The following is a 12031-nucleotide window of genomic DNA, read 5'->3' as shown; positions in this document are numbered from 1 at the left end:
TAATCCATCTCAAGCCTAATTCTCGTCAGTCTCCAATCTTCTGAAGCATAACGAACAAGTTCTTACATGGTGAACGAATTCTTACAGAGTGAATAAATTCTTACATGGTGAACAGTACAAGGGCAGTCATCACAGAAACTTTCGGTTTTGATCATGCAATATGACCTATAAACCATCAGGTCAAATATGAATATTCATTTGATTTTTGTACTTGATTTATATGTTCATCCCACATTTCTCCTATTATTATTATTATTTTTATTTTTAATAAAATGCTGAAGTGGTAGGTAGATGCAAGATAAAGGTAGAAAACATAGTTTAGTGCTGTAAGAAGGCAAATGTAGATGATCAGATGATCAGGTGTGTGCCTATGGACTAAGTATTAATCCAGGCTAGACAAGGGCAGCAAGACATCCACGGATGCAGAAGATTTCTCTCAAAGCAGGGGGGGTGAGGTTCTGAGCCTCACCTCTGTTGATCCCCAAATTCTCACCTGATGGCCCCCCTGCGACTGTGCCTGTCTTAGGTTGTTCCTCCCTTGAGGAATCTTACCCGTCTCTGGCTAACCAGTCATCTTCCGGGGCCATACAGGGAAATGTAAAGTTGGTAAGTGAGAGAGAAGCCATATTGTTTGCAAAGGTTAGCTTTTTACTTCTTTGCAGATTTATGCCCTGTGGCTTCTATGCCCAGCACTTGTCTCGAGGTATCTTTACCACCTGGAGGAATTATGATACTCGGTAAATTCGATATGAGGCACGAATTCTATTTAAGGTTTGTAATTAGGAAGGAAGAAGAAAAGCTATAGATGTAGCATATGAAGGAAACTTGGGAGGATTGATTATTTCTTTGACATATCTTCTTGTATAGTACCTTAAGTATGTATAGGTTTTAAACTACTAACTAATTTGCACACACATATTAACATAATAGGAATACGGTGACATAAACAAAGCAAATCTATAATTACCAGCCATCTCCAGTGAAGCCAAGAAAACCATTTAGGCACCCTAGGCATTTGTGAAAATTTATCTATGATATGATGGATATTTTCCAACTGTACTTGAACCATCAGACAAATTAAAGCAGCCCATTTCTGGGATCTGTTCACATCCCATATGTTCTTTTAACCATAGATAGTCTATAGTCATGAGATTTTGGGGTGCTACAACTTGCACCCCTCCCAACTCCTGGTTGAGTTCCAACAGTACAGATCCAGTCAAATTCGTTGTCTCACTGTATGCACATGCCAGCCTAGACATCTCCCTCCTCCTTCTTATGGCAAGTCCAGGAGACGGTGGGCTGGATGCAGCCACAACCGCAGCATCGTCCGGATCCCTGTGGAGGCTTTTTGATGATCATCCCCCGGCACGAGTCCTCCAGAGTGTGCTGATGCCGGAAGCTCCTCCTCATATCGTATCTTAGTTCATTTTCTGGGTATCCAAGCTAGGCCTTGATCTTCTGCGTAGAAACAAACAGACCCTTTGCCCACACTTTGACATGCCCTCTATACCACTGTGCAGAACTCATTGGAGGTCAGCACACAGTAACTGCTTTTTTTTTTTTTTTTTAATTAAGAGAAAGGAATATTATCAGAAAAGAGTACCTCCATAGCTGATCATCTGACACCCTTTAAGTGATCAACATTAAGGATATTTAAAGCATGCGTTGATCTTTGATTTACCAATAGTTTTATCCTGTTAAGGAGTAATCCCCCTTTTCTTTCTTTCTTTCTTTTTTTTTTTTTAAATTTTTAATCTACACTTACCTGAAGAATACTATGTTTACTATGCTCTCCCCTATATCAGGTCCCCCCTAACAACCACATTACGGTTACTGTCCATCAGCTTAGCAAAATGTTGTAGAGTCACTACTTGTCCTCTCTGTGTTGTGCAGCCCACCCTCCCCTTTCTCCCTCCCCCCCATGCATGCTAATCTTAATACCCCCCTTCTTCTTCCCCCCCCTTTTCCCTCCCTGCCCACCCATCCTCCCCAGTTCCTTTCCCTTTGGTACCTGTTAGTCCATTTTTGGGTTCTGTAATTCTGCTGCTGTTTTGTTCCTTCAGTTTTTCCTTTGTTCCTATACTCCTCAGATGAGTGAAATCATTTGATATTTCTCTTTCTCCGCTTATAACAAGCTTTTTTTAAACTGAAAATAGTGTGCTTTTTTTTTTATTTGTAAAAAACATGAATCTGCTGTGCTGAACTAGGGAGATTAAAAAATTAATTTGAAATTGATTAGTTCCTGATGTCCAGATGCACTTTAATTCTTTGCTACACTCCCTGTCGGCTACAGTGAACTGGGAAAACAAGCCTTTCCATCAATTAGTCTTGGACTCTGGGGTAGCGTTGAATTTATGCCAAGAAAAAGGGCTTTAATAGACATCCCCAGCCTTGACATTCCTCTGTAACTTGATGGGAGTAAGTTATCTTTTCATTGCTTGCTCATCTCTGGAAAGAGAACAGTATTATCTTTCTTTAGTTAATCTGCAGGGAAGTTATAGAGGTTAATCACATGTGAAGTCATTTAAAAATTTTAATTGCGTATATATGAAATGGATCTAAAATTTGATATCTTTGTGGCTGGAGTTTATGGCAGCTGTCCAAATTACAGATAATGATTCTTAGCACTGTAGTTTGGTTGTGATAGAAGAGATCCCGTAAGAGTTTTTAAATAGCTATAAAATGTAAGTTTCTCATATTTTGTTATTTAAATATCATTTTTCTTTACTTAGAGGGAGAATTGGAAGAAGAATGGCTTAAGGAGGCTGGTTTGTCCAATCTCTTTGGAGAGTCCACTGGAGACCCCCAAGAAAGCATGGTGTTTTTATCAACATTGACCCGGACCCAGGCAGCAGCTGTTCAGAAACGGGTAGAGACGGTCTCCCAGACCTTGAGGAAAAAGAACAAACAGTACCAGGTTCCTGACGTCAGAGACATATTTGCTCAAGAGAGAGGAGTAGGTTTTCTTTTTGGATGTTAAAGCAAAGGAATAATTACTTGGAATCAACTGGACTGATGCAGTTTAATTCAAATCATTAAACACTTCATGAGTGATTATGTACCAGGCATTGAAGCTCTGTGCTGGCAGTGATCTAGAGGGACTTGATCCCTGTCCTTCTAGAAGTTACACTGATGGGGCAGAGAAGCAAACAAGTTAAAATTCAGTGTGGTAATCCTTAAGAGTGGCCCCCAACCCCCAGACAACTGCCAATTGTTACTTACAAAATAGTAGGAGGCATGGGATTCATCCTTATCTATGAACTCTCGTAGGAGTATTTGCTTTTTTTTTCTCGACCCACTTGAGGATGGATGGAAATGGAATGTAAGGGAGCTAATTGCAGCTGAATGACACAAGAACCCTGAAACATGAAATAAGTTATTTGTGTTGAGTGCCTAACACATAGAACTATTTATCAAGATGATTAAATTATTAGTAGAGGCTGTTGAGAGTGTGGTAGAGATTGAGGGATTGATAGAGATAGCAGGGAAGGCATGGTGACATTAAGAGAACTGTGTAGCCTAGAACAGTGCTACTCAAACTAGCCAGCTGGTGGGCTACCTTTTACTTGTCCACAAGGACCTCCAGAACTGGCACAAAATGTAAATTAGTATCATCATTCCTTCATCAAGATAGTCTTACTACAAAAAAAAAGTCAGTTGAACTAAATGATATTCTTAGGGTCAAAGTTGATCTACATTCCGACCTGTTCTCAGATGATCCTTTGAGTAGCTCTGGTCTAGAAGCTGTTGAAATGAGAAGAAACAAAAGTAATCTTGAACAATGCTTGCAGCAGTGATAATAATAATAATAATCGCTACCACTACTACTGACCACTCATGGTACCTTGTCCATGCTTATCTCATTTAATCCTCACAGCTGTCCAGGGAGGGAGGCATTATTTTTCTCATTCCATGGCTGAGGCTCATAGACTTTAGTAACTTGCTCAGTATCCCATAGATAGTAAAAATAAATTTGTCTGGCTCTCAAGTGCATGCTTCTAACTACTTTGCATCCTGTTTTATTTGGTTTGCCATATATGATTCAGATATTAAGTAATCTGAACATGAGATTCTGTATACACTATAAAGGGTAACAAAGATCATGTGATTTTTTCTTTAAATAAGAGACTAGAAGGCCCTGTATTTAAATATAGTATCCCTGTCTGTCATGTAGAAGTTTTTCTGCTTTTTGTAAACATTTCATTCTTCCAAGAAACCTCTTTAGCTGCAGATTGCTACTTTATTTGCATGGTCGATTGTGGATCAAATCCAGTCCATTTTACAGGGGCTTTGGGGTCACTGGACTGCTGCAGGCAGGTCTCTTGCTGCTGTGAGACACTTAAGCACTTGCTTACTACCCAGTGGTTATTTGGGATGTAGAACTGGAGTTGAAGGGCTAGACTAGGTTTCCAGCTGTAGAAAAATGAATGGTGAGGACATACAGTATAAAGAATCTGTCCTAATGGAGTTAAGAGGAAGTAAAGAAAAAAAAAAGGGCAGGGGGGGCAAAGAGCTAAGCCTAAGTAAAATATATTCTGTGGGATTTCTGCCCATCTCCAAAAGGATGTTGCTGTTTAGTGCTAGAAGCAGGATTTTTTCAGCAAATTCCTGGTAATGTCTTAACCACGTGGTTTGAGTCCAAGGTAATTGGTGGATTTTATCATCTGATGGAGTCATTACAAGAAAAATAGCACAAGTAAATTAAAATAACGTTAACTTGCTTATACTGCATGCCTTCAATTGAAACACTGTCACCCATTAGAAATATGTCCCCCTTCCCTCAAGCAAACATGGGCCAGCCGTTTTCACTTGCAGATCTGTTTTCAAATAAGTATATATTCAGCTCTTCCATTTTTAAATACTTCCTATGAAGCCCTTGCTGACACTAGGAAATATAATACAGAAATGAGTACCATCTGCACTGTTATCTTCAACTGCTAAGGAAAGCAATTCAACCACATGCTCTAAAATATATGTTCATATTTAAGATTAGACTTACTCATGGCGTTCATTGTGCCTCAGAGGGCTAACCTTCTGCAGGGTTCTGGGCAGAGGAGAGAGGGTGGTATTGCTCTGTCCTGAGGGGAACTGAAGTAGTGCAGTGACCTTCATACCACTCCTATGATTGTGTAGTCCCAGTAGTCCTGGGCACCTCTAATTGCTAAGTAGTACATTAATGGCCTCTGTGAACCTGTTCCAGTGGTTTTTCTAGACTCTTCTTAGACTGCAGGTGGAGGTGGAGGCCAGTCCTTCTTGGCTAACAGATTGAGATAAAATGTGTGGTGAGAGGTGTGTAGAGATGAAAATCCAGTAGAATGATGATTTTAAAAATAATTCATTTAAACAGACCTCTGAATGAGATTGATCTAGTGAGGGGAGCCAGCCCAGCCATGTTTTACTGTGTCCATAAACCCTGGGAGGGCCCTGTTCTTTAGGTGTCACTGCCCCAACCTTTGAAAAAGGAGTTCCTTTGAATATCTGAGCTCTTATTACATGGTTGGTAATTTAGTTGTAATTTATCCCACATTTATTACTAGTCCTTTTTTTAATTTGAAGAATTTCTAGTTTATTATCTCATGCCAACTTGTAATTTTATTTTATAACAGCATTATTGAGATACAATTCATTACCATCCAATTCATCCATTAGAAACTACAGTTCAGAGGCTTTTAGCATATTCACGATTTGCAGCCATCACTGCAATCACTTTGAGCACACTTTCATGATCTGCAAAGAAAGCCCATACCTATTAGCACTCATTCCCCATATTCTCCTCCTTACCCCTAAGCAGCCACTAATCTATTTTCTGTCTCTGTGATTTGCCTATTCTGGACATTTCAATGAAATGGAATCATACACTCTGTGGTCCCTCTTCCTGGTTCCTTTTACTTAGTAATGTTTTCAAGGGTCATCCATACTGTAGCTAGCATCAGTATTTCATTTCTTTTTATTGCTGATAATATTCCATTGTGTGGGTAGACCAGATTTTGTATCTACTCATCTGTTAATGGATGTTACTAGCTTTCTGATATGTTTGCCTCTTTCTCTCAACTAACTAGTGGTATTCTAGGTGGCAGGGAGGCCCCTGGTGGTTTTTGTGTTCCCCACAGGGCTCAGTATTATGTGTGGTGGGTAATCAGACATTGCTTGGGTGATTGCTTGTTGATTGTAACCATAGTACCTTCTTTCTGTGATTGTTATAATTCTGAGTACATTCTGGTACCCTGAAGGTTAGCAATGAAATTATTTACAGTGCCATTTCTCTGGTTGTGAGCTGAAGATGACTAAATGGCCCATTTTCTATCTTTAGGCTCCAGATGGCGCTGAATCACAGTCAGACAGAACAAATGAAAACAAATACGAAGGAAAAGATGGTATGTTGGACCTGTTCTCTTGTATTTTCCCATTTCTTAGTTTAACAAATACAACCTTTTAAAACGTTCACCTTCAATTCTAAGCACATCCTATTAAAATACTAATATAAAAGGCCTAAGCAGATAATCTATAAAGCTGAGTGTATAGAGGCCTTTTATTTATTTATTTATCTAATTAATTAATTAATGTTTCTCTATCTGTTCTAACATTTCTGTACCTAGTTAATTTTCTTAAATGTTTACCAGTTGTCAGGTACTATGTGGAGATATTTAGCTAATTTAGTATACTCTAGATGTCTATGAGTGCATACTGTTTTTAACCCATTTTACAGGTGAGAGAACTGAGGTTTGATGTGAGATCACTTTCCCAAGGCCATACATCTAGTAGGTGGAGCCAGTGAATTTGGATCCTCATTATCAAAACTGTAATTGCCTATTCATAAATGGATCGTTTTTCAAAAAGTTCAGAAAAACTTAAAAAACAGAATTTTTTTGTCAATTGATTATAATTCTCCTTTTCATATTTTTCCTCTTCTGTGTCTGTTGTTTCAGAAATGGATTAGAAATTCAAGGCATGGATGAAAATAAATATTAAGACTTTATTAGTATATATCAAGAAAGAATTTTTCATTTCATTTATTTATTAGAAGGAACAATGTTCTAATTTATGGTCATGGATTTATGCTTGAAAATGTAATCCTTAATGTGTTGTTATTTGAAACTGTAACAAAGGTGGTCTGCGACTGCCAGCCACCAGCTTGGGGATTTGTCCTTTTCTTGTGTTTATGTTCTTTAGACCCAGCAGCTGGTGTGCTCATGACATTACTGGTGATGTACGTAGACTGGAAGCAGTGGGGGATGAGTATCAGGTAGATTGCAGAGGCCTGGGAAGTGTTCCAAATCTTCCTATCAAAATCGGGCATTAGTCCAAGAGTCTGTGGGATGTTTTGAAGTCTTTGGAGCATCCAACATCTATTGTTTCTTTTGTATTTTTCTCAGAACTTCTATCCTGCACCCCTGCCTTTAAAAAAAAAAAAGTTATATATAGATATATGAGAGTGTGTGTGTGTGTGTGTGCATGCATATGCACACTCACATGTGTGTATATGGACACATATAAGTATATATTGTTATCTATTAAAGCACATTTTACCACCAATGGAGGTTTCTTTAGTTTCATGTTTTATATCAGAAAGGAATGTTTCTAGATGTTTCCCTAAGTCTGTGTACAAACAAACACTGAAGTGGCAAAGCAAGCTGGAATAGCCAGTGCTGGCCTGATGGAGAGCAGAGAGCTGGGTCATCAGGAGAGACAGAAGAACCTTTTGTGCCAATGTCAATATGCTTGGGGCTTTGGGAAAGAGTCACTGGCAATTGCTATAAATACGGAGGAAAACATTGTTCTTTCTTGATATTTTCCACTCTTGCCAGAGATGGTGATGTAGGTTGTATAAATAGAATTCTGGAAGACCAGTTCATTACATGAGTGCTTTCCAGCCTGGCTTGCAGCAGCTGAGTAAAATGTGACAAACTTGATGCCCGATTTACATCTGCTTTTGCTGGAATGCTATGAAGTGGGCAGAGAGCCGCCAGTCAGAATAATAAGGGAATGTGTGTAATGCTGTCCAAGTCACTGAGTATTTACTACTGCATCTGTTCTGGGCAATGCCACGTTCTTTCACTGGCCAATGAGTTAACCAGTGTTTTACAAACATTGAAAGGCTCAGTATGAAATGCACAGGAAACATTGTCTGGATTTTAAGACTAGAGTTCTTTCTGCTTAAAATCGGATGGCATAGATGACAATCTATTTTAAATGTTTTCCCTATGCTTGGGCTGTTTTCAATCAGTGTTCAATCAAAGATAGTTACTCTAAATGAAAAAGTTATAAAGTTTTAATGTTGCAACAGTTGTCATGTTTCAAAATAATCTAAGTATCAATCTTAGCTTTTCCTCAAATTATACAACTATGCAAATGAAAGGCCCAGCATTTAATACATATACTTAGAAATATTAACAATGCCCAAGTAATTTTTCAAACTTTCATATTAATATGTATATTTCTTATTTTCTTGTTCAACTTTCATGAGGGAAGGAAAATTCTTTTTTGATATAGGGTCACTTTGGGATATTTTGGACAATTGAAAAACATTAAGGAGTTTTGTAAAATATTTGTAACCTGGTGTGATTGTCCACTTCAAAACCAAGGAACAGATTAAAGAATTGTATTATTTACACTTTAAAAGGCTCGTTTCACTATTCTCTGTTAACTTCTCTTTGAGAGTAGATAATTGATTCATAGATACTTTTATTAGCCAATTACCCATCCATTTCTTGTAACAACAACCCTCTGTCACCTCCAAAACTGGTTTTCCTGCTCTCTGCCTTAACTTGATTTACCATTTGAGCCATTAGGCTTTTATATTCCATCTTTTAAAAATTTTTGGCACGTATTAGAGGAAATTCATATGTCTTATATTTATTTTAACTTAATTATAATTTGTCTACTAAGGTTTGAATTCACAAGACATATTTTTGGGGGTGGGGGTAAGTGTTTATTATCACTCTAACATGGGAGTGTTGCAAAGAAAAGGGAGTAGTAGCTTTAAAATTCTTGTCCATAAACACTCTGCTTCTGGAAAGGTAGTTTCTAATTTAAGAAAATGGCTAATCATTTTTTTCTTCTTAGAATGGTTTCCCAGGAAACCAACGTACATATTCACCATACATAACAGTGTCAACCAATGGGAAAATTTTAAATTGTACTTTGATATTTAAATTCTTACTTTAAAAACTAATTGTAAAAAGGTCTAGTTATTCTGACTAAAAAAACAAAAATCACCACAGGCTGTTGGAAAAGCATATATGTGGCATTGATGGCAGCAGATAAATACTACCAAGGAGCTTCAAATTAACTAATTCATTAATTAATTTTTGAAATTGACATAGGTAAATATTAATTTGCTATCTTAACTGTGAGATGCCACTAGGACCAGCTACATAATTTGGAGGGTCCAGTGCAAACTGAAAATGTAGGGCTTCTTGTTAAAATGTCCAGGGGCCAACAGCAGAGCTGTGAAGCCAGCCCGGGGCCCTTCAGAGCACAGAGCTCTGTGTGACAGCGCAAGGCATACACCCCTGATGCTACTGAATTGGCACAAATAAGGCTAGATTGATATTTATTCTTAATTTCTTTTTAGTCAAAGAAAATTTTTTTGTTTTTAACTTAAATGACTGTGAATATGTTTTTATGTGGCAGGATTTTAATATATGCATATAGATGACATTTTTGTCACATTTTTAAATTAACCTGACCTCCCATTGTCTTGCTGTGTTAGTATATAAGCATGTAAATGCACTACATAAGTTTGTTTTGTAATTTAGAGCTATTCACCATGAATTAAAGGTCTGTAATGAGAAAATAATAGTAATAATATCCTATCATTGGTTCCAGGGTTTTTCTAATACAAGTTGCGTTAAAACCAAAGATTATCTAGTAGTAGGTTTAAGCCAAACCTTAAACCTAGTGTTTTCAGCAAAGAGGTTTTCAAGTGTTTATTTTTTCCTGGAGATTTAGCAACAAGTCAATCAAAGCAATTGTTAAACTTACTATGCCCTTAAAATATTGATGTAAATATCTGAAACTTATTTGACTAGGTTTATTGGTGTGGGAATTTTTATAGTTTTTGGTATAATGAGGTGCAAAATCTATTAGTTCCTGAACTAGGTACATAGAGACCTGACTCCCCCAGTAATAAGTTTTTTGGCACTAACTTTTGTTTTGGAATTTTCACTATGATAGGTAGGTAACATTCCAGGAAGGGAATGCAGGACATGGAGGAGGGGTATTCCAGAAAATAAAATGATATATTGCTAGTTCTAAGAGTAAAACTAACTTCCTTCTCCTTTTTAAATGTTTTTTTTTGCTTTTAACCCCCCAATATAAAATTAAACAACAACTGAGTCTACTCAAAATTTTGTGAGGTTTTTTTTAATCAAAGTTTGAGATCATCTAGCAATGCTTTGGAATTGGACCCAGTCTGAGAGTTGTGACTTCAGAGAAAGATGCCACAGTTTAACTATGGATTTCTAGTCACCATCTTCCCTTCTTTACCCCCATGCACCATTGGCAGATTTCCTTGAGTGTACTTTTTGTTTCTAAACTAACCATTAATTATTGCCTTAGTAAGTAGTACCCTCCCCAGAGGTCTTTATATAGTGGATCCTTTTGAAGTAAACAAAGCATATGAATTGAGTTGTTCTGTTTTATCCCCCAGACCAGGTACCTAGTCTAGTTGCTGGTGAAAAGGAGCTGATTCCACTGGTGACGGAGGAGGCACCTACCTCTGAAACAGATATCAACCTGGAGGTATCATTCGCAGAGCAGGCCGTTAATCAGGAAGATTGCTCCAAGGACAAGACCCAGAAGAGCAGAGGCGATGATGCCCCATTACCTGTATGTAATGCACTGTTCAGATGTCACTATACCTGGCAGTATGTTTTTCATCTTTCATTTTGAAAATTTCAAACCCATAGAAAAGTTGAAAGAATCATACAGCAAATACCCCTAGAGCCATTGTGTAGATCCCTTCAACAGTTAACATTTTACAACCTTTCTCTTTCTACATCTATCTGTATGTTTGTTGTGCTATCAGATGAACACTCACTTTTTTTTTAGCCTGATAAGGGCATGTGAAACAAAACACAGCTGTAACTACTTAAGGAATTGAACACTAAGACAATAATCATGTTTAATATATGGTCATGTGAAAAATAGTCCTGATTGTCAGAATACTGTCTTTTAAATAGCCATCCTTCCCCACCCTCATCTGGGGTTCAGAGGAAGGTCAGGTGTTGCATTTGATCGTTGTCATAGCATTTTGGTTTCCTGCTTTTTATTTTATATTTTTAAATAATCCAAATCAAATTTCTATGTTGTCCTTTCCTCATGACTGGATTCAAGTGAAGCATTTTTGGCCAAGCTACTGCAGAGATGATTATGCTTCTGATTTCACCACCAGAAGAGGGTAACAGTATCAGACAGTCCCTTTATTGGTGATGGAAGTTTGATCACTTGGTTATGGAGATATTCACCAGATCTCCCCAGTGCAAAGAAACCTTTTCCTATGTGCAATTCATACTAATTTGTAATCCTTGAGACTGGATAAATATCCTATTTGTCAATAATAAACTATCACCTAGCAGTTGCACCATGCATCTGTAATCCTTGCCTTTAACAATATTTAAACTAGTGTTTAATTATGATTTTCTAATGATGATTTTCTAATTCTATTATTAATTCTCTATTGATTGGCTGGCAATCTCCTGTAGCAATTTCTTTCCCTCTCTTTTTGTTTTTGAATACCACCATGAACTGGTAACTTCCATTTTTCATCCAGTGTTTATAAATCATTATCATTTTTCTTTAATGTTCAAACCTACTGGTATTCGACCAGTGGGAACCCTTCTAGCTAGTTTCATTGTCATTTTATCATGCCTCCATTCTTATTTTTTTTAATTGAAGTATCATTGATATAGAATCTTATATTAGTTTCAAGTGTACAACACAGTGCTTCAACGGTTACCCATATTATTAAATACTCACCTCCACTAGTACAACTACTGTATGTCAACATAGGAAGATGTTACAGAATCAC

At 37.4% G+C, this 12031-nt stretch overlaps 1 protein-coding gene across 6 annotated transcripts in view; it reads left to right on the top strand.

Annotated features, from left to right (window-relative positions):
• Window positions 1-12031, top strand: part of ARHGAP18 (Rho GTPase activating protein 18) — a 162133-nt gene that overhangs the window by 107443 nt on the left and 42659 nt on the right. For all 6 annotated transcript variants that reach the window (XM_073219599.1, XM_073219603.1, XM_073219598.1 and 3 more), the window contains 3 exons: window positions 2733-2956; window positions 6311-6374; window positions 10652-10830. In XM_073219599.1, the coding sequence (XP_073075700.1) occupies window positions 2733-2956; window positions 6311-6374; window positions 10652-10830 (467 nt within the window). The remainder of the gene's footprint in view (window positions 1-2732; window positions 2957-6310; window positions 6375-10651; window positions 10831-12031) is intronic.

Source organism: Manis javanica, chromosome 13 (genome assembly GCF_040802235.1).
Source record: "Manis javanica isolate MJ-LG chromosome 13, MJ_LKY, whole genome shotgun sequence".
In the NCBI taxonomy this organism is placed as follows: domain Eukaryota; kingdom Metazoa; phylum Chordata; class Mammalia; order Pholidota; family Manidae; genus Manis; species Manis javanica.
The sequence above is the reverse complement of the archived record's forward strand: the minus strand, read 5'-3'. Positions and strand labels throughout refer to the sequence as shown.